The sequence below is a fragment of the Cygnus olor genome, chromosome 2 (assembly GCF_009769625.2).
Source record: "Cygnus olor isolate bCygOlo1 chromosome 2, bCygOlo1.pri.v2, whole genome shotgun sequence".
Lineage (NCBI taxonomy): Eukaryota > Metazoa > Chordata > Aves > Anseriformes > Anatidae > Cygnus > Cygnus olor.
The window spans coordinates 5463867-5484485 of record NC_049170.1 but is presented as its reverse complement, the minus strand read 5'-3'; the positions used below and the strand labels follow the sequence as shown (position 1 = coordinate 5484485).

At 47.2% G+C, this 20619-nt stretch overlaps 1 protein-coding gene across 5 annotated transcripts in view; it reads left to right on the top strand.

Moving 5' to 3' along the window:
• LOC121064539 (mitogen-activated protein kinase kinase kinase 3-like) overlaps window positions 1-20619 on the top strand; it is a 77979-nt gene that overhangs the window by 37275 nt on the left and 20085 nt on the right. For 3 of the 5 annotated variants that reach the window (XM_040546178.1, XM_040546180.1, XM_040546179.1), the window contains exons 4-7: window positions 9197-9240; window positions 10261-10360; window positions 15795-15908; window positions 17446-17557. In XM_040546178.1, the coding sequence (XP_040402112.1) occupies window positions 9197-9240; window positions 10261-10360; window positions 15795-15908; window positions 17446-17557 (370 nt within the window). The remainder of the gene's footprint in view (window positions 1-9196; window positions 9241-10260; window positions 10361-15794; window positions 15909-17445; window positions 17558-20619) is intronic. The other 2 variants (XM_040546181.1, XM_040546182.1) reach the window with 2 other exon arrangements.

Sequence of the window (20619 nt, the reverse complement as noted above, 5' to 3'; positions counted from 1 at the left end):
GCTTGAGTCCTCCCCAAACTGTAGTAGACTGAAGAGGTGAGCATAGCGCTCACCAGGCCAGGAACACAGAGTTTAAATGTTAGAGATGGAGTTAACAAGTTTTGTAGGAGCTCAGCACATCAAAAATAAAATAATTTTACCACGGCATAAGCTTTAGGATCTCTTTTTGAAGAGTTACAAAGAAGCTACAGGCAGCCCCGTATCACAGAGGGACAATGGAGGACCAGAGGATGAAAATTATGCTCCAAATCATTCCTAAATATTGAGACAGAGCCTGAAACTGGTTTTAAATCTCAAATCCCACCCCAAGGCTCTTCTTTCTCTTAGCACTGAATTTAGTAGAATTTGTTACAAGCACTGCAGCTTTAAGAGTTAGATTAGTCAAATGTTTTCTATTGACAGTGTTGATGAAATACAATATTTATCACATGCACATTTTACTTCAGATATTTTAAAGATGGACTGCCAACTTTGAGCTGTAGACACCCAGGCTCTTTGGGGAGGAATAATGTCATTCTTATGTAAAGTGTTTAAATATTAATTACTGGTGTTTATCTTTATGTACTTAAAACAAAACGTTTTGGCCCTGTCGCGTGCTCAGAGTTGATTTAGTGAGCAAAAACCTTGTCCCTTGCGCAATGTTAGAAGTTATTTGCTGACATTGATACAATATGTAATAGCTAAAGGGGATTTAATAGACGATTTGCATAAGGAACAAATAGCATACAAAACTAAAGTTGTGAAGAAAATTCAGTCATCAAAATACCAAGACAAAAAAAAAGGGGGGGGGGATAATTAGGGGTGCTGGGAAGCTGCTGGAGAAGTATGCAAGCAAATCCACTTGGAATTCCTCTTCTAATGCTATGGCTTACAGTAAGCTTGTAATCGACATCACAACTGCTGAATGCCTAGCAAGGAAGAAACCAAATTGTCATTTACAGTTGTCATGCCTATTTTAATGGCATTTGTGCTGCTAACAGAAAACTCTGAGTGTAGAGGAAGAAAATCCTTTTCCCAAATCCCTCCAGACTTCCTAGACACACGCAGACGAAAACACATGCACACGTAGCATGTCTGTTTTAAAGTGTGTCCTGGCGGTAGCAGCTGTCCAAGTTGAATCACTGGAGTTGCGTTCAGCTCACGCTGAAATAAATCCAAGATGTTTACAGAACTGACCGGAGAAATTCGGAGCTGGCTCTGCAGCTGCAGGCAAAGCAGACAATCCAGCGCAGCTTTGGATGGCTCTGAGGGTAGCATTTTCTGCAAGTTGATGGGTGGGGACCATACCAAGCCATCTCAGGATGCTTGCAGGACAGCAAAACTTTTTAGACTTCTCTTAAATGCCGTGTTTGTTTCCTCACAATGGGAGAAAATTCCTGCTGTTATTTTTGAAAACTGTAGCTATAAACACTGCAGATGTATGGTTAACCAGATAGTTAGTCAAAAATGAGGAAAATAATAGTTTTCATTGTCTGAGTTGTTAACTACAAAGGTTTCATAAAGTTGAATTCTTGCAAACAAGTTTGTATCTGTAGCCCATCCACTCCATATCCTCATTTATACCTCACTAATAGGGTCACGTTGTGCTCTGCTATCAGCTTCAGAGTTGCTGGCTGCCACATGCGTTTAGTCTTATCGTGTTAGGAATCCAACTGTTCTTCCCAGTTACAACACGGGTGCTTGGAAAAGCATTTCCTCCTTTATCGTTTTTCTTTTTATCCATAAGCGGATCGGCTGTAGCTGCCTGCTCAGAATTACTCAGAGCTCTCCGATGGAGGAGGCACAAGTAGTCAGCATCCCGCACCCCTCGCACATCCGGGGCTGAGGATTCAGACCAACAGGCCCCACGAGATGAAGGGCGTTGGAGTATGTCGAATTGTTGCTTCACTTAATTGGACTAGCTGGAACAAGTCTGGCTCGCGGGATGATGGGAGTCTAGTCTGCGAGGTGGGGAGTGGCCAAAGTAGGTGGAATTAGCAGGGACTTGGTTCATGTTTGCAGCTCAGAAACTTTTAATTGACTTGTTTGGGTCTTTTTTTTTTTCTTTTAGAATCTGATGGCAGGAGCTAGGAGGAAATTGTTTTAGAAATGTCATGCCTGTGATTTGTTGTTCCTTTGGTACTTGGTGTTCCCACTTTTTTTTACGATGAAGTTGGCCGATTTGGGCTGAACGATGCAATGCACATTCTCCTTTCTTGGACAGGGGATAAGGCACGGGGCATTTAGATGCTCAGTTCTGCTCTTGGGATTCTCATTGTAGGTGTCTGTTATGAGGCCCTGTAGCAGCATTCTCACACTGAAATACATGGGTCTGGACGTTAAGTTCTTAGCTTAAAAAACAAGTTATTTTTTTCTGCGGAAGAATGCTTTTCTGAGGCATGGGAATCCTTCAGTCGTTGTTCCAAATTTCCGCTGAAAAACACTTTAGACCAGAATATGTTGACTAACTGTCTTGTCCCTCTGTGACTTGCAGCATTTTTTTTGGTCCACAAAGAAATGCAACCAAAATGCTACCTCATCCCTGTCTCTTGGAGGGGTTCCTTAGTGCTCTCTTGACAGAAGATGAAATCTGGAGCCTGCCAGATCGTATTGCTGATAGGACTGGGCCACACAAGAAAGTAGTCTGTGGTGGTATGTGCTACACAGTATTTCTTCCCAAAGATAATGACAGTTTTTCCTTTAGATTGTTTTATGGAATGAACTTCTCCTAAGGCAAATTGCTTTAAAATCTTTCTTTTTTTAGTTTGCTTTCCTTACAAATGAGTTTCTGGACTAAGGCTGAGTTTCTGGATGTCTAATGCTCCGTGGTAGAACAAGCTGGAAATGGGACTAGCAATATGTGATGAACGATGCAAACGAGTTCCATCACTTAGATTGCCCAGGAAGCTGGCAGCAGATGTGATAGCTGAACTTGAGTCTCCCAGGTCCAGGTCAGGTGTGGCAACCACTTTGTATGATGCCTTTCTGCCTTGTGAGAAAACAGGGTAGTGGGTCAGAGGCTGACACCATTTTCCTTCCACGTATGAGCCCCAATCTTTAAATGGAATTGTTTCGTGGGAACACAGAGATCTTTCTAACGTTATTCCCAGTGCATCCTCTGCTCTGTTATTCCTCCGTTATTCCTTTTATCCATCCTTTATTCCTAGCGTGTCCTCTGGCATGGCTGGAAGGAGTCCTTTCAGGCAGTCTTCTGGACTGAACAAACAGAGGCAGTTTATAGCAGTTGCTCTGTTCTCACGTGATGTGAGAGAGGGGCAGGAGGAAATGGCAGCATAAAGATGTGCATTGTGATCCCTAATGAAAAAGATGAGTGGGATAAGAAGGGAAACCACAAAGAATTAGAAACCCCAAACAGAAACGCGGGGAAGAAAGAAGCAATTATATTAACTTCTTTTGCATCTGTCTGTTTATATGCACATCCATTTAATTATATAAATAGCACTTGGCAACTAGCAGTACGAGGCTGGTTGTCAGTGCTGTGCTTCAGTCTAATGACGAGGCATTGGCGTGGGCCTCTATCACAGCTGATGACAGCTAGCAATTCCTCTGCCACATTAATTTTGATTGCGAGTTCTCCCATGGCAATAAAGGCCGATATTTGTCGGGAACATTTCCCCGTGCAGAGCAAGTGTCAGACTGACCTAAAAGTTGTTCTTTTAATAAATTACCTCTGGACTCTCTTTCCTTTGGCAAGTTGAATGCAGGATAAGGCTTGCTCGTAACTGGGATAAAATATAGCTCATGTTCTAGGGCTCTCTGTAGGTTTTCAAGCAGCCTAAAAAGGAATTTGGCTTTATCACTTCAGTTTTATTGTTGGGGAACATAATGGGGGTCCATAAATACCACCTTGAAGATGAGAGTTGCTATGAAGAGAGCTGCTGGGTCTTCCCACACCATGGGGACAGAAGCAAGAGACCAAGAGGGGAGTAGCGTCGGCTGGGAGAGGCTTGGCTGGATCTGGCAAAGGCAGTGGAGTCCCAAGGATTTGGGGAGGAGGCTTCCCCTTGGCTGCTGTGGAGCTGACTTGGGTGCTACAAGGTAACACACAGCAGAAATCCTACTGGGTAAAAGCTATTCCCTGCCAGGTAGGTGGTTTTGGATGGACATCTTGAAATCTGTGATTTGTGCTGCTGCATAAAACAAAAATATCTGTAACAAGGAGCAGCAAACCCTCTAGACATAATCTTTCCACTGGCCTCAGGGGCTCACTTGCTGCTCTTTCTTATTTGGAGGAAGAAAGCTCTAAGGATTCGGGGGGACCAGGCTATCTCGTAGCTCCCACCCACCAGGAGGAGAAGGGGGCAATCCCAGACAAACCCCTTTCTCTTGGCTTGCTGAACAACCCGAAGTGCGTGGGGGTTCTGTGTGGATAATTCCTAATGACGCGGATTAGTCATCTCCTATTGTGGTTTAGGGACACGGTCCAGCTGTCTGGCTTGTAATGTACGTCCCATTGCTAAAAGCAGGGGTGAGCACAGGACTAATCCAAACAACATGCTTGTTGGGGAGGTAGAGAAGTCCCCTTGGCGTGGCTCTCCGGTGCTTATTTTTCTTGGCTGAAGCCAGAAGTTGAGGAGAAAACCCACCTTTTTATGGCTTTGTATGAAAGAGTAACTAAATCTCCAGTACTTGAATGCCACAGTGCTCTGTGGGGTTTTCTCATTGTTTCCTAAGCCAACAAGTAGAAAATGAAAGAGTTGGAAACGTTTTACCCTCCAGCATGCAGAAATAGATCTCTTTCATTGCCCTTATTTTACCCAATGTTACCCAGAGGGGAAACTGAGGCAAAGTAGGTGTCATGGATGGGTAAGAGCAAAACTGGAATGACTCTCTTGGTTCATTCTGGGTTCAGACGAGGATACCATTAGCTGAATTTGAGAGGAGGAGAGACCACATTGAATCTTGAATTTGAACTTAACCCTGGCTGAGGACTTTGCAGGATGGCAATTTTTGGTGCTTCAGCTCTTGGTGCTGTGCTGACACACTGGCAGGGGTGTCTTGCTGGGTGTCTGCTGGCAGGACTGGTCATCCCTTCCCTATCCGTGGCGATGTAGCCTGGATGGCCCTGTGTGGTTGGATGTCTTCTACCAGCATGGTGTTGCCCAGTTTGGGCCTGTGCCCCCAGTCTGGTCGCCCCTCTGCGTAGACAGAGGCTGAGGGTGCTCAGCACCTCCTGTTCCTCCGAAGCCATTTCCATTTTAGGCCCTGCTACGTGTTTTGCTTCTCTCTGTGTGTGCTTTTATTACAAACAGCAGTCGGCTCTTCAGGGATCTCTGTAGCAGATCATGATTCACCTCGTTTGGAAGTGCTTTTTCCATTTTTCCGACATCTCGCTTAATCCGAACCATCTTGCTCTGGTTCCCCGGTGTATCGGAGGGCTCCACGGGCAGCTGAGCTCACCCCATGTCCCCCACCGAGCCCCTGCTCAAGGGCTGTGCTGGAGGAGACCTTTCCCCCTCGCCACCATCGCGTTCCCCTTCACCCTGACCCCAAGCACGTAGCTGCAGCCCTGTCAGTGCTCGGAGGCTGTAGGGCTTCTCCTCTTTTAGTGAAATTAGAAGTTTTAAGGAAGGAGCTAAAAATACCTTCTAGAAAGCCTGGAAAGATGGTGATGTATTTGTGGCCGCTGCAGTGGCTTTGCTTTTCCTTTCCGAGGCAGATGGCAAGAAAGCGTAAAACACCAGAAGCCATTTGTTAGTGAGGCTGGAGGAAATGCCAGTACAACTATCTCGGGGAAGAAATTATTCCAGAAACGAAGGGAATTACTGTGGTATTTCCTGTCAGTGTTGTCGCTGGTTTTGTTTGTGTCGCAGCAGGGCCTCAAGGCGCCATTTGAGACTCGGGCTCCCCGGTGCCACGTCGTACGAGAACACGGTGCTCGCTGAAGTACGTGCAGTCCAGGAGACTAAAGGTCTAAATTTTGGACCTGGCTGCTCTACTTCATCACCTCATGTCCTAGCACCACGGTGTCCCCTGCTTGCTTTCGAAGTTCTCCATGAAACCATAGCAGACATCTTGTACTGCAGCTTGGCATGTGGGCCGATTCCTCACAGCACGGCCTTACCCCTCGCCGCTGTATTTAACGCACACCCTTCTTAGACATCTCTGCCTCTTCTCCTTTACCAACTGATGGCTTCCTGATTGTGGGGCAGAAAGAGTCTGTCATTAACCTCATTTGACATCTGATGGCAGGGAGGCCTAGGCAGGGCGAGTAGCGCGGCCTGGGTTGTGCAAGGAAGAGTTGCTCTTGTCATAATTCGTCACAAAATTACAAAAGTGAGGGGGGCCCAGCAGCCTGCACAACCGGTGCCTCTTCCGCCTCAATGCCCTCATGTCGTGTTGAGGTCCTTACAGAAAAGATGCTAATTCTGCCTCCTCTTCATCACGTGTCTGAAGCGCTGGATGCAGGCTTGTGTGAGGTTTAACTCCAGCGCTTGGCATTGCCCCAGGCTCCCTGTGTGATCTCAAACAAGTTGCTCCAAACCAGATTTCCATGGGTGTAAAAAATCACAGCCCGCTCCAGCGTTTAGGAAGTGCTTTGCATCCTCCTGGGACTTCCTAGCGCTTTGGGCACTGCCCACTTTTTTTAAAGGAAAAAAGTATTTGTTGCTGGTGGCAGTGATGAATTCAGCTTTAGCAGTGAGTCAAAAACATGAGCAAGCCAAGGGAAAACTGCAAAATAACTGTAACCAACTCCTCAGAATACATATACGTATAAACATATATGTATTTCCCCTCTTCAAAATGCTTACATGTGTGAGATCTTGATTTCCTTGAGGGAGGAAAGAGCTTAGTGGTTTTTACATCAGCCAAAAAACTAATAATCTCATTAACAAACAAAGTGGGTTTTCATTCCTCTGATGCAGCCAGTGTGTTCACTGCTTTGCTCAGAAAAAGAGCGGAGCAATGTGGGGCAGCTGGCGTACTTCTGTTGGCTTCGGGCCATAGCACATCAGCCCTGTTGTTGATGTGGAAGAAAAGGATGCGGCAGGGTCGTGGCTCTTTTTTTTCCTTTTCTTCTCTCTCTGGAGCTTTACACAAGTGTTTTGTCGTTTCCCAGCCACAAGCTGTTTTTTAAAACTTATTTGTCTGCGGAATTTGTTTTGCTCAGCACAAACACGCCGTGTGTGCTCAATCCCAGGTCAGTGCAGCTTTCAGGTCTGCGCTGAAAGTGAAACCTGTGTTTTGAAAGGTTTCCTGCAGTGAGGCTGGAGCTGCGTGAGCTTTTCCCCTTACACGTCCTGCTCTTTTGTAAGGAGAAACCTCGAAAGTTCTTTGTCCTGATTTTTCTCTTGTTTTGGAAAAGGACTCTACAGGGTTGCATGCTGTGAATCCACTCTGGCTGATTTGCTTCCAGCATCCAGGAAAGGTGAATTAGTCAGGCCCTGTTCAGATGAAATATCTGAATATTTTATTCAGATAAATTAAATAAAAAATAGCATGAGAGCCCATTTCTCTCTTTTTATTTATTTATTTTATTTATTTTTTTTTTCTTTTCCGAACTTAAAATCAAAATTGGCAATCCCGCACATATTTGGCTGTCTCTCAAGAGTGATTGGACCATCAACATTGGTCTGTTGTGGTCATCTTTTCTTTTCAATTTTGGACTGGTTTGTCCAAAAATACCTGGATTGGTATTTTTATGGTTTGGGCCTGGTTCTAGAAGTAAACCTAGAGTTTGTCCAAACATCGTGGGTCTGGAGAACTGGCTGCAGACACTGAGGTGATGTGAGTGCCTCTAATGCTGCTGAAAAGCCCCATTTTGTGACGGTCCCAGGATTAATTCTTCCAGTCCTGTCTGGAAATGCCACAAGCAGAGCTAAAAAGGATGTGTTCCAGGTGATGCAGTGTGCTACCCTCTACCTGCCAGGGTTTTTAAGCTTTTTGACTGAGTCTCCTCTAGGCTCAACTTCCTGAACTTCGTTGGGCGTTTGCAGAGCTGAGGGAGCTGCCCATTTAAAATAAACCTAAGGACACCCAGCGAGCTCATTTTCCTCATTAGAGTCAAAGCTGTTTTGCTGCAGCTCTGCTTTCCCTCTGAGAGGATGGAAAGTGTGCCTTCATGCGCTGGAAATCCAGGGTTAGAGATAAGGCCCTCGCTCAGGAAGGGCTGTCATCCACCCAGTCAGGGATTATCCCTGGTGGTGAGGGACCGAGTCCTCCCTGGGGTTGTACTTTTGAAGGAGGTGGCGAGTGTTTTTTTCTCCATGGGAAGAAAGCCTTTTTTAGGGGGAGGCTTGTGTGGATTAGTGGGAGCAGAGCCCTGGTTAACTGGGGTGACAACGTGGTCTGGGAAGTAAAAGGGTTTTTGATCTGCCTTGGATGCCATTGGAAAGTCCTGGCACGAGCCAAGGGATGCTGGAGGGATGCTTGGCTCAGGTTCAGTCTGAGAAGCTGAATGAATGAAAAGGCTTCTTTCGGTCTTACGATAGCTGCTAAATATACACAAATAGAGGAGGGAAGAAGTGGCTTTTACTGGTGTCTGTGTGGTTGTGTTCCCAGTCTGCCCATTAATCCACTGGAACTTATTTGGGCAAATCTAAAGGTTTCTCCTGAGGTGAGCTAGAGTTCAGGGTGCATAATTATTGTGTATGGAGTAGTGATGCCTGATATACTTTGGTTCTTGCCCTTTTGCCCTTGTCTAAGTGCAATTTATTAATATTATACAGATGAGTCACGGAGTGATTAAGGTTGGAAGGGACCTCTGGAGATCATTTAGTCCAAGCCCCCAGCTCGAGCAGGGTCGCCTGGAGCACGTTGCACAGGATTGTGTCCAGACAGGTCTTGAATATTTCCAGAGAAGGAGACTCCACAACCTCTCTGGCCAACCTCTTCCAGTACTCTGTCACCCTTGCTGTAAAGAAGTTTCTCCTGATGTTCAGGTGGAACTTTCTGTGCTTCAGTTAGTGCCCGTTGTCTCTTATCCTGTCACTGGGCACAACCAAAAAGAGTCTAGTCCCATCCTCTTAACATGAGTAAGTGTCCTCTTGTTTACAGAAGACTTTTTTTTTTGGCAAGTACACTTATTAGCAAAGCAGTGGAGTTTCCCCAAAGTCCAGCAGGAAACTTGGCCCTAAATAGATCAGACACCCAGCAGAGTTAGGGGAGTCTCCCTGAGAACTGCTCTGCGGTTTGGATCTGCCTGTCAGTCTGGGACACAGTTTGGGACCTAACTGTTTTTTGTTTTTAATTTCAGCAGCGAAATGTCAGGATCAAGTTTGAATATGAAGGAGAGAAAAGGTATGTACCCACCCCAGTCCCTTTCTGTGTACAGGGACAAATTACCCTTTTTACCCAACAATGTCCCACTGACTTCAGCCAGCTGCAGATGAGCTCACAGCAGGATTAATTCCCCTGAAATCAACTACAATTTTATATGCAAGAGCCTTGCCTCATCATCCTGTTCTCCATAGTACCTCCTGGGATTTGCATGCACTCAAAGTGGTTCCAAACTGGAAGTCATTAAATGCCTCTTACCAGGGACGTAGGGTGCCCATTTGGATCCTTTTCTCTTTTAAATTCTTGAGCCTTGCTGAACTGCAGCTGAGCTGCAAGTCTACAGAAATATGTCCTTTGATTAGCAACCTATGACACTTACTTAAGATAACCAGATTTTGGGCACGGGTCCCATAAAAATAGAGCTGGGAGTTAAAGCTTGCACGCCCTTCCCTACTTGACATTTTCATGGAATCACCGCTGCTCGATGCTCAGTGAATGTGGCAGGGCAGAACACAGGGTCGGAAACTCACAGACTGATGGTCAAAATTGCATGGGAGAAACAAAGAAAATTCAAGTAATATCAGTGTAGGGCTAGCCTGTACCTGCTGATACGTGTGTCTTGAGTGGCTGCATGTGATGGTACAGGAGAGTCACAGGATGCCAAACTGCACCATTCCATCCCTGCTCCCTGTTCAGAGGCACTTGCTGAAAATGGAGGTGATAAATCACTCGCTGATGTGTGACCCTAGGGCTTCTCTCATGAAATGCTGCTGGACTTTCTTCTTTTGAACATGTAAACACAGCAGGGGAAGGAACAGAGGAGCTGCACTAGGATTTTTGGTAGATATTCTTTAAGGGTAAGTCAAGTCTCCTCTTGGGCGTAGCAGATAAGCAGCATTTTTGAGTGTAAGAGCAAGGAGCAAGCTCTGTGTTTTGTGATAGAAGAATACCAGTCCTTATTTCTGAATTGTCAGTCTAATACTGAATCCCAATATGCTCTTACTAACTCTATACTACTGTTATATTTGTTTGCAAATACAGGATTATCCAGTTTCCAAGACCAGTCAAATTCAAAGAAGTGGTGCAGAAAGTCACGGATGCTTTCGGACAGACGATGGACTTAGTCTGTGTGAACAATGAGGTACTCCTCTCTTTATGGCTAAAAGATAATTTTAGGGCACCTACTGCTCACTTTGGAATTGAGCTGTAGTTTGTTCTGAAGGCCATGATTTAGTGTTGTACGTGTATGTGAAGAAACGTAGTCTTACCCTGTGGCTTCCAGCTAGTAGGCAGATGTATTTCTGGCTAGTAGGCCAGATGCGTTTCAGTTGTATTCTCTGACTCCAAGCCAGGCTTTCTTCTTAAAATAATTTCAGTTAAGGCCTATTAATTGATGGGATAAGTACATTGACCTTCCCCCAGAAAGCAAGTCCTCAAACTCAGGGAGGTGATGGAGACATTGTCCGTCTAGTTGCACAGTCAGCAGCTGCAGATGTTTCTCCATGAACACCACTTGGGCAATAGGACCAAATTTCAGAGTGTTTCTGGGTGGTGAGGGCACACATGGGGCAGAGAACAGCACAGCTGAGACCAAATGGCTTTCATGAGAGCCACACGAAGTGGAAGTAGACTACTGCGTGCTTGGGTTGGATGTGAAGCCTCTTCATCTTGGGAGCAGTTTCAGGAGCATGCGGAAGTCCAGAGCATGAGGGACAGTGTGACTAAACCAGCATACTTTTATCCAGCAGTGATTTTGTTTCACCCTGAAGTGGCAGAACCCGGTGCATTTTCTTGTGAATAGGTCTGCAGTGAAATACGCATCAGTGTAGGTTCCTCTAGCAGGTCCTGTGGCCACATTCAGATGACCAAGAAACCCTCCCTCTGCGATCCTTGCATTTTAAGGCTTGAAGACCTTTCTACTCTGCCCTTCCTCTTAACAAAGGCCACTGTATTTTTTTCAACCTGTTCCTTGAGCTCAGCACTAGGTCTGAAAGGAGCATATGCAGGCTGCTGCTGAGGGCCTTTACCTAGAAGGGGGCAATCCTTGGCGTCAGTTTTGGTACGCTCAAAGTTTTCTTGTGAGCAACCCCCCCTTCCCCTCCCCTTTCAGTTAAGATTTAACCCAACAGAAGTTGCTATTCTTTATTAATAGATACCTCATGATACCAAAGTGTCCTCTGGGCTTTAGCTTTGAATGCGGTCTGGTTTCTAATCTCGGGCATTCTCTGACAGCCCTCCCGGGAAAAGCTTGCCATTGAATTCTCCAGGAATGACTCATTTCATTCCAGGTTTCTTTCCACTGGAAGAGAGGAATTTTTTCCAACAACAGCAAACAGAAGCTTAAATAATGCGTTTTATCCTATTTTAGAGACTGTAATCCTGGGCATGTGCAGAGAACATAGCGGGACCGTAAGCAGGCCTTTGGGTAGTCCTAACTTCATAGGGATGAGGAGGACCTTCAATGGTTTGTTGTTGTTTTTATATACATCAGAATTCCTCTTTATGAGAAACTATACATTTGGGAAGCAGTAGCAATTCAGGGTGGTTGTTGTAGAAACACTATAAACAAACACTGACCTTTGGGGAAATAAACTGTATGTCCACATGGTGATCCTCCAGGGCCTGTAGCGTGTTCTCAGCCTTGTTGTTTAGTCTCACATCTTCAAGTCTCGGAGGTAGCTTGTTCACAGACTCATTCCAAGGACATGTTTCACCCTTTCTTCATACTCAAAGGGAGCTCTGTAGCAATTCTTCTTAGCTACTGGATGTTTCACTTGCCATAGCGCCTTGTAGGCCGAAATAACACGGAGTGCAGCGGTCCCATACAAAATCTTACTAAATGGCAGTCCCTGTCCTAGTGAGACGGGAGTCCTGAAGCCAAGGTCGGCGAGATGAGCATGCCAGCTGGGTGGAGCAGGGGCACGCATGATTCACATCCTGGTGGGCCCATGGAATCAACGGGTTTGGGCTGGTGTAGATAAGAGTGGGGCCTGGCTGTGGGTGTACCACACAGGGCATGTCTGCACGTTAGCAGTAGGCTGCTCTCAGCCTTCTGAGCAGCAGCACAGCGAAATCGTGCCTGACCATGGGCAGCACGGTGTGGTGACTTTTAGAAAGCTGGCTGTGTTATGGCTTGGAAGAGTGTCTTCCACAGCAAATGCTCTCTGAATTTGGTCTGCGTGCACTGCTCACCAGCTGCTCCAGGTGTGGCGAAGTGTTCCCCTGTCCCGTCTCTGTCACCAACTTGTGATGTGACTGTGGGCAGCAGATCACTGAACCTCTGTGTGCCACCAGTTCCCCTCTGTGACCTCCCTTTGAGCGTTGCTTTTGAGGCAACCGTCACTTCTTCTCAGCATCGTTTCAGAAGGCTGAGGAGAGTTAAAGCCTAGGGAAACGGTAGGAGCTCTGTTGCGGGGGAGGGCTGTTTAAAAGCATATTTAACAAACATTTGTCGAGAATTGTTGATGCCAGTCAGTCCTGCATTGGGCAGGAAGATGAACTAATTGACCTCTCAGCTTTTTCCCCAACCCTGTTTCCTACTATTCTTTGGCTTTCTGCAGTGTCTTACGCAGTGAGTCCTAGCAATAAAGCTGTGGTTGGTGAAAACTCACCCTGTGAAATCACTTTCTTAGCCTGCAGAGGACTGACTACCAAGTCCCTTACTACAACATCAGATTACAGTGGAGTATGCTGTTGAAAAGCAAGAAGAAAATTCAATAAACTGCACTTAGTGAAAATTCTGTGTGGGTAAATTCTGCTGTTCACCATGAATGCTTGCTCTGTAGGCAGAATAAAGCCGGTTACGTTCACCTTGCTGCCATGGTCCTGCATGGACCTATATTTAGTTCCATGCCCAGTAGATATCCGTTCCTGATATCCATATGTGCCCCAGTCTGGAAGCCAAAAGGAGCAAAATCTACTTGCCAGATGCGGGTAATAGGTAAAGCCAAGCTAAATACTGGCTCCAGGCCCTTTTACAGGAGGGTAATTTCTGCCTGATACTTTTGGCTCCTCTGGAGCAGGCATGCAAATGTGTTAATGGTGTGATCCTGGAGCGAGATGGAGTGACCTGCAGAACATTGTGTTCACAGCAGCAGCTGAGGGGTTGCAGCTCTGAACACTTGTGAGGAGCTCGGTAAGGAGATGGGTGAGCAGTGTGGGACTGTGCTTGCAGTTCAGAGTTAAATCTTGCTCGTGGGCGGAATGAGGGAGAGCAGGTCTCCACTGGTCTCGTTTCTGTTTGGGAAAGTAGTCAAGAGAAGGCTTTCCTGCATTTTTTTGATGCATCTGTGGGATCCTTGTGAACTTCAAGAGGTTTAAGCAGAACACCGAGAGAATTTCCTTCAGGTTCTGCTGCTGAAGGAAACAGGCTGTACATGGACAGCTGCTCAGGATTTGGAGACGTAGTCAATACTGTTTCTGTCTAATATCTGCTCTGACCCTGGGTGATTCATAAAGATCCCAAAGTTTAACCGTGAACTGTGGTTTAACCTTTTGAAAGCCTCGAATGGTTGGTACCTGCCTGGTGAGCACTTTCCCCTCACATACAACCAGTACTGGGAATCTATTTCCAGCCTGGCTTGGGAGGCCCAGCCCAGACAAGACTGGTTTTGGTGTTCTCTGTTAAACCCCACTTGGTCAGGATCGTTGCTTGGGAGGCAACAGTCATCTTCTTGAATTTTCCCTCATCTGGTTTGGTTGAGGATTTGAGTCCCTTCCTTGACAGGCTGCAGTGCGCTCTGTGGCAGGGCTTTCTCAGGTTCCTCCTAGAGGCCTTTTCTGACACACAAATATTGAAATAGTTTTTGGACAAAGGCTGCACAACCTAATTCACCCTCTTCCTGGGTGAGTGTGCTGAAAGCTTTGATCTAGAGTCTCTTGTGGCTTTTTGTAGAAATTTATCAACCATGTTTGCATACCTTAAACCAGAAGAACACCCCTGGCTCAGCCTAGAGTTTGATGCTTAGGTAGGTGTAAGCTCAGGCCTCTCTCCTATCCACAGCTTTGATCTCTTGAGGGATGACGACGTTAAGCCTGGCGCTTAGCCTCTAAAATAGGTAGCCTGTGTACGGCCCAGCTCCCTGTCTGCAAAACGGGGATGAAAGATGACCTCCCTTTCACCCAGGAGAGGAGAAACACGACCTAAACCTTGAGGTGCTCGCACACAGCAGCCACGCAGACACCTGAAACGAAGCTTGGCAGGCTCAGGCTGTGGTCTTGGGGTGGAAGAGGTGACTGCAGGAGTTTCCTGACATGAAACCTTGTCTCTGTTGGCCAAGGCCTTCCCTTGACCTGCTCATCCCCAAAGCCCTCGCCTTACTGCACGCAGTCTGAGGCGTATTTACCTACAGGCCAACAGCCAAACCGGTGGCAACACCTTGGGATCAAAAGGGGAGACACAGGCACCTTTTGAGCATCGTCTTCCCGGGCAGTGGATCTGAGGCGTGTTTGCTGGGGCATGAACTCTGAGCACCCAGAGAGCTGCCTTTCAGAAGGGCAGGGCAGCCGTGGCTCCCAGTAAGGCCGGTGGGGCTTTACTGGGAGCTGCGGCCACTCGGTCCCTTTGGTAGGCAGAGCCCATGTGTACTTTGGCACAGGCAGGAGCATAACGTGCTCCGCTGGCTGCACTCGGTGCCAGCGCCCTAGGCAACCTACGGAGTCTGCAGCCTGCTTTTTATGATATTGGGCAGAGTGCCCCAGAAGCGGGGGGGGGGGGGGGGCAAATAGTTGTGTTTTGGGCACTGGGAGCTTTGCAGTCCGTCTGCAGGACGTGGTACAGCACACAGCGATGCCAGGGGGTCAGATTCCCTTGGGAGGCAGGAGGGAAACAGTCTGCCCCTCACAGCGGGACCTTTAGCTGCCTGATAAGCGGGGCACTGCTCTGTTGACCTTCTAAAGAGCGGAGCTGAATTTCTCCTGCTGGGTGTCAAAGAAGCTGTTCTTGCAGGGAAAGCGGTGCACACCTCTCACATCAAAGAGTTTGAGGCTGGTTTGCAAGGTGTTCCCCGGTTCCATCGGATGCCCAGACACTAGGGAGGCTGTGTCAGTGCACAGGAGCACCGATTGCAGCAGCAGGGAGGCCGCTGAGGTTCTCCCAGGGTAAATGCTTGGGTGCAGCTCGCTGCTTTTCCTGGAGCACCGTTGCACGTCTGTCTTCCAGGGAGGAAACCCAGACTCCTCTCATGCGCGGGGCTGATTTGGCGCGGGATAGCAGTAGGTCTTGTCTACAAACTCCAAGATCTGAGCAGCCCCAGAATAGCAGGCGGCAAGCCTAAGGCTTCGTCTCAGCCCTCTCCTCTGACCGCTAGCTGAATCGGTGATGTGACCTTTAAGCTCCCTCCTCGCAGATGGTTTTTGTTGTGATTTTTGTGTCTGTTCCACGGTAGATGAGAACTTGGAAGAAAACACTAGAGCTCGACAAGCTGGAGGGCATGGGGTCTCTGTTTTCCATCCGCCTCCTTGGGTTCCTCCCTTGTCCCCCGATTCCCAAGCTGCTCACCGCGAGGATCTGGCTTCCTTTGTTTACCCAACGGTGTGACACTGCCGTGCTCCGGTGTTTGTTCAATCCCTTCCAGCTCCTGATCCCCCTGAAATCTCAGGAAGACTTGGACAAAGCGCTGGAACAGTTGGAGCTGAGCCCTTCCCTGAAGAGCCTGCGGATCCTTGTGAGCGCTCCAAAGAAAGCGAATGTGAGCTCTTCACCTTCTCTGCTCTTTTGTGTCCGAAGCGAGGCGCCTTGTTATTGCGTTGGGGAGTGGAAACAAGTCTCCTGACGGAGGGCGAGCTGGTCCTCGGGGGGGTCTGCCCTGCTCTGCCTCAGCTGCTCTGAAATCTTCCTGTGGCAGCAGCCTGGAGACTGAGCTCAGCCCCCTCCCGCTCCTCCTGCAACTTCTAAAGGGTTAAATGCTGTACTGATCCTCAAACTAGGAAGCCCCCAGGGATTCCTCTTTGTTTTTTGGCCTGGGGAGGCTGTCACCGTTCCTCTGCATCCTCTCCGCATGCAGGAGGAGGTGCTGGCTCTTACCGTGCCGGTTGGCAGCACAGGGACCGTTCCCTCCTTGTGGTGCTGAAATGCTAACGGCCACGGAGAACAACCCAGAGAATCCTTCAGTGTCATGCAGGACTGTCTTTTTTTTAAAAATTTATTTTTATTTATTTATTTTCCCTGAGCTCAGTGGTTTTGCAGTTAAGCCTGTTAGCTTGACCTCGCCTGCACGGAGTGTCTTGCCAAAGCACATGTCGTTCTGCCCCAAGCACAGGCTGTAAAACAAGAGATTTGCAGATGTTGCAACTCTGTTTCTTCCTTGTATTTCCTAGAAGTACAGGAGAGGCTGAGAGTCTTGAAACTCACAGTGCTTGTCCTTACGCTGCTGCTGGTGCTTGCAGCACTTGGGTTTCCTCTGCTCCTTTTGAGAGCCTCCCAAAAGGAGCAGGGACCCGAGTCTCAGAGGGAAACTGAGCCATCATTGGGGTTTCCTAAGTCCACTTGTTCCTAGCAGCTGCAGGAATGTTGCAGTATTAGAAGTTAGCTACTTCAGAGCAGGGCAGCCAGATAGATTCACGTATCCCTTTGGAGTTGGTCTCGCTTTTCCTGAAGCATGTAAACATGTACTGCATGTAAGGGGATGCAGTTCTGCAGGTCGTGCATAAAGTCATCACAAAATCACAACGCACTGTAGCACGTTACATTGGTAAGACTTGTCCACCACCAAGTCTTGCCAATATAACTCAGACTACACTTAAGTTACCGGCTGGATTTGAAATTCTTTGCAGTCCTACTTACCTGTATTCCCTAGCAAAGCCAAATTTTTCGCTGTCTGCTCCTCTGCTCTGTTAGAGAGGAACCTCTGCAGTGCTTGGTCTGCCACTGAAGTACAGGGAGCATGGAGGAGAAGCTCTCATTTTGGGATCACAAACTTGGGTTTAGGGCAAGCATCAATCTCTGTATCAATCCTGAAATAATGCAGTGCAGGAACAGTCTATTTGTCATATGTCTGTATTTATCTTTATTGACTGGGACTCAATTTTATTGTTTTACAATATTTTAATAACAGGTGTAAATTGTGAGTGATTTTTGGGTCCCTCTAGGTTACACATACATCTTTTTTTTTAATGCTTCTTGGGTAGTATGGCCAAAAGGAGTCAAATGCAGGATTTCACCTGGTGCATCTGCGAAGGGGTCTGACCTCTGGCAGAGTCTGATCGTTCCCTTTGTCTGATTCCCAGCTCCTCCAGCCGAACAACAGCAAACAGCACGAGATGAGGATCTCCAGATCCATGGGGGATATCATGGGATCCCTGTACAAGGACTCCGAGAGGACGCGGAAGTACTCAACAGGTCGGTGAAATGTGGTGCTCTGTGGGGTGTTGGTGCTATTACAAGTAGGGCCACCGTCCCCTTTCCCTTTCCCATCACAATCCCTGTAAGTATTATGGTCTGCTGTCTACCCTGAGGGCTTCCACCAGTATTTCAGTGCAGTTACAGCTTATCCTCAGCCTGAGGAAGAAAGTGCAAGGATGGACAAGGTTGTGGTGAGCAGCAAGTCAAGTCAGGCATGGAAACTAAGGAAGAGCAGAGGATCTGAGGTGTAGTGTGAGGGGGAAAACGTAGTGATAAAAACTTCAAGTGAATTTGAGCTTCATCAAAGTGAAGAGTGAGGATCTATAGCCTTATGTGGTCTTTTCTTCTGTTTTCTGTGCCTGAGTTTGTGCTTTTATTGCTTTCTGAAATACTCTGAGCGTTTTGAAATGACAAGATAGTCTGTCTGTAGGACCTTTTGTGCGAGAATCCTTGGAGGATTTTGTAGAGAGATGTCTTGTGCAGCACTGGTAAAGCAGCCTGTCTGTATAGCGGGGGTGTCAGTCTCCACGTTACAACAGGCAGGCTTAGTGATTTTGTCTAGCAGTGAATGTTCTCTGCTACACCCGTGGGTGATGGTTACACGGTAATTTCTACAGAGCCCCAGTGTGTTCATCCAATTATTTCACATCTCTAGGAACAGCAGCAGCAGAGGCCTTGAGTAAAGTGGGGCTCTCCGATACACGAAGATATCCTTCACCTCCAAAGAGCATCTGTATTAATAGAGCAGTGAAAGCTTCCAAACTCTTTTCTCTGTGCAGCAAAGAGTATTGTTCTCCAAGGATTCGTCCTTTCTCATAGCCTGCGCTGCCTTGATAACATATCCTTTGGTTTGCTGCAGCTCAGACAATGATATAGAAAGAAATTTCCTTCTAGGGTAGGTCCAGTTTAGCCTCTCGTGCAGCTATGCCCAACTCTTAAAGAAGCCAGGTGTGGGTGCTGCATGTACCAGAGCTCTCTTTGGTCCTGTTGCTGGGATGTGCCAAGGATCGATTTTTCTATAGTACTTTTTTTCTAGCTTGCATGGCTCTTGAGAGTTTGCCCAGAGTCTGGCAGAGTCTGTAGATGGTTCTGAATGAAATGCAGACACGAGTACATGGCAACGCACAGAGCCTCAGCAGAAACTGCTTGAGCAAAACATCTCTGAAGGTCTTTTTTTTTGGCACTAGCTAAGCTGTTAACATAAACCAGTGACGAGCTGTGGCACCGTGAACTGTCACTGATGTGTGAACCGAGTGTAAGAGGCAGAATTGATCCTGTGTGTAGCTGTGCTAGTGAGAAAATTGATCCTTGCAAAGTTAGACTTTCTCAATAGTCTATATGCCACGCTTTGGCTTTTTCCTGCTGTTTTGGAGCAGCTGTAGTACCAAGAGAATCCCTGACCAGGTCTGCTCCACCGCCTGTGAGGGGCCCAGACCTTGAAGAGCATCCTGTAGGTAAGGCAGGCAAAGGAAGAGTTGCAAAAGGGTCGTTAGGCATTGGAATGGGCTGCCCAGGGAAGTGGTTGAGTCACCATCCCTGGAGGTCTTTAAAAGACATTCAGATGCTGAGCTTAGTGATATGGTTTAGTGGAGGACTCGTTAGTGTTAGGTCAGAGGTTGGACTCGGTGATCTTGGAGGTCTCTTCCAACCTAGACGATTCTGTGATTCTGTGTGCAGAGAGGCTTTGAGGGGATGCCTGAGCAGCAGAGTGGAACGGGGAGCGTAACGTGCTGGTTTAATCGGGGTGACGTAGGAGGAGGACTGGGCAGCACCAGGTGTAGCCTGCAGAGCGTGCTAACATTGGCACCTTCAGGCAGTCTGCACGCTGGTTGCATGCAAACTACATCCAAAGCAGTATCTTTGGTGCTTTTGCATAGTTCAGTTGCCCTTGCCACAGCCATCCCTCTCTTTTATTTCTGTGCAAACCACAAGTCTTGCTCTTAGTTTGAACAGAGCTTGCCACAGACCTGCATGGTAGCAGCCCACCAGGCCTCTTTGGAGCTCTTTGGGCTCCGTATGAAGCTACCACAGCCCACTTGCTGGAGGTGGTTGCAGTCCAGCGGATTCTTTTTCTTGACCTCTCGAGTCAGAACTGGGTTATCCAGTAGCTGGACAGAAACTTCAGCGAGCTGAAAGGGAGGGCAGCATGTCAGATGGAACAGAGCTGACGGTCAGGCTTTAGACAGACAGATAATCCTGCGCTGTGTTTCCCTGCACAGGTTATTCCATTCGATTTGGTGGATAATCAAAAAGCCTCCTAAGAGGCTGGAGTTTCTGTAGGAGAATCTTCTCTCCACTTGCAGATGCAAGATATTTCGTAGTGTTTGCTTCTGCTGTCATCAAAGCAGTTGCTAGCACGTGGGGATCTCAACTCATTTCAGCTTTTCCCTTAAAACCACATTTAAAAGGAGATTCAAAGTGATGTTACAGGAAGAGGTGGCTCAGGGTCATGTTCTCAGTGCTTCTGAGATGTCTCGTGTTTTTCTGCTGACTCCGCTGTGATAGCAGCAGCAAAAACTAATAAAACTGCATGTCGTTGGCACGAGCATGTTGGAAGGGGGGCAGATGTTCTGGGGAAGATTTGGCTATTTTTGCTTCTGCTGGACAGAAAATGTCTTCACTCCATGTCCCCAAAAAACCTCATGCAAAGTCAACATTTTCTTATTTTTTCGTAAACATTTTCAGTGAAAATCCCTCCCCCCACTCCACCTTTTTTTTTTTTTGGAAGTGGAAAATGTTCCAGTCTCTTTGTAACCAGCATCTGAAAATGTTCAGCTGACTGTCAGAAAAACTCTGGCTAAGACCTTTTGGGGTTCTAAACTTTCAGATAACCGAGGGCTGTTTTTATTTACTGAGAGAAAATCCACGTTTCGCAACATTGTCCACAAACTTTTCAAGAGCTCCATTCTGGAATCACCGTTTCAGAGGAAACATTTGCCACAAGTTTTGTTTTCTTTTTTTTCCATGGAGGCAAACCGTGACCTGTGGGAAGAGATGGTGCAGAGCAAGGCTTCGTTTCGCTCTTCACATCAGGGCTTTTGATTGTGGGTGAGAAGCTC